At 53.0% G+C, this 598-nt stretch overlaps 1 protein-coding gene across 1 annotated transcript in view; it reads right to left on the bottom strand.

Annotated features, from left to right (window-relative positions):
* Positions 1-598, bottom strand: part of LOC119588719 (chorion peroxidase-like) — a 10,148-nt gene that overhangs the window by 3,172 nt on the left and 6,378 nt on the right. Inside the window, exon 6 of the mRNA XM_037937359.1 lies at positions 13-210. Within this exon, the coding sequence (XP_037793287.1) occupies positions 13-210 (198 nt within the window). The remainder of the gene's footprint in view (positions 1-12; positions 211-598) is intronic.

The raw sequence follows: 598 nt of genomic DNA, 5'->3' as shown, positions 1-598 counted from the left end.
CTTCCGACTTACCTAATATACTCGGAACATACTCATGATAAGTGATATGCTGAATCTGCGCCACCACGATCCGCCTCGACTCCTGGAACAGCCTCTCGTCATCCCAGTCCGGATTCAGGTCTTTGAGGCTGAGCGCGACGAGGTTGTGTTGTCGAGCCCAGACCGTGTGCAGAGTCGTCAGGAGGATCTGCTCGTTTGCGCGTGCGTCGCCTGCAGAAGGGGGTGGGGTTTAGGAGATAGGGGGCGGAGTTTAGAGGGAAAGGAGGTGGGGTTTAGGAGACAGGGGGCGGAGTTTAGAGGGAAAGGAGGTGGGGTTTAGAGGGAAAGGAGGTGGGGTTTAGGGGGGAAATGAGGTGGGGTTTAGGGGGTGAGGGGTGGGGTTTAGGGGGTAAGGGGTGGGATTTTGGAGATAAGGGGTGGGGTTTAGGAGATAGGGGGTGGAGTTTGGGGAATAAGGGGTGGGATTTAGGGGAAAGGATAACAGAGTGGGGTTTAAGGGATAGTGTTAGGTTTAGAGATTTAGGGGGCAGAGGGTAAGAGGATAAAAGGGAGAAGGAATGGGGATGAATGTGGTAAAATTACTTGATATATTCCATGT

This window comes from Penaeus monodon, chromosome 24, assembly GCF_015228065.2.
Source record: "Penaeus monodon isolate SGIC_2016 chromosome 24, NSTDA_Pmon_1, whole genome shotgun sequence".
NCBI lineage: Eukaryota > Metazoa > Arthropoda > Malacostraca > Decapoda > Penaeidae > Penaeus > Penaeus monodon.
This window is presented reverse-complemented; position numbering and strand designations above follow the sequence as displayed.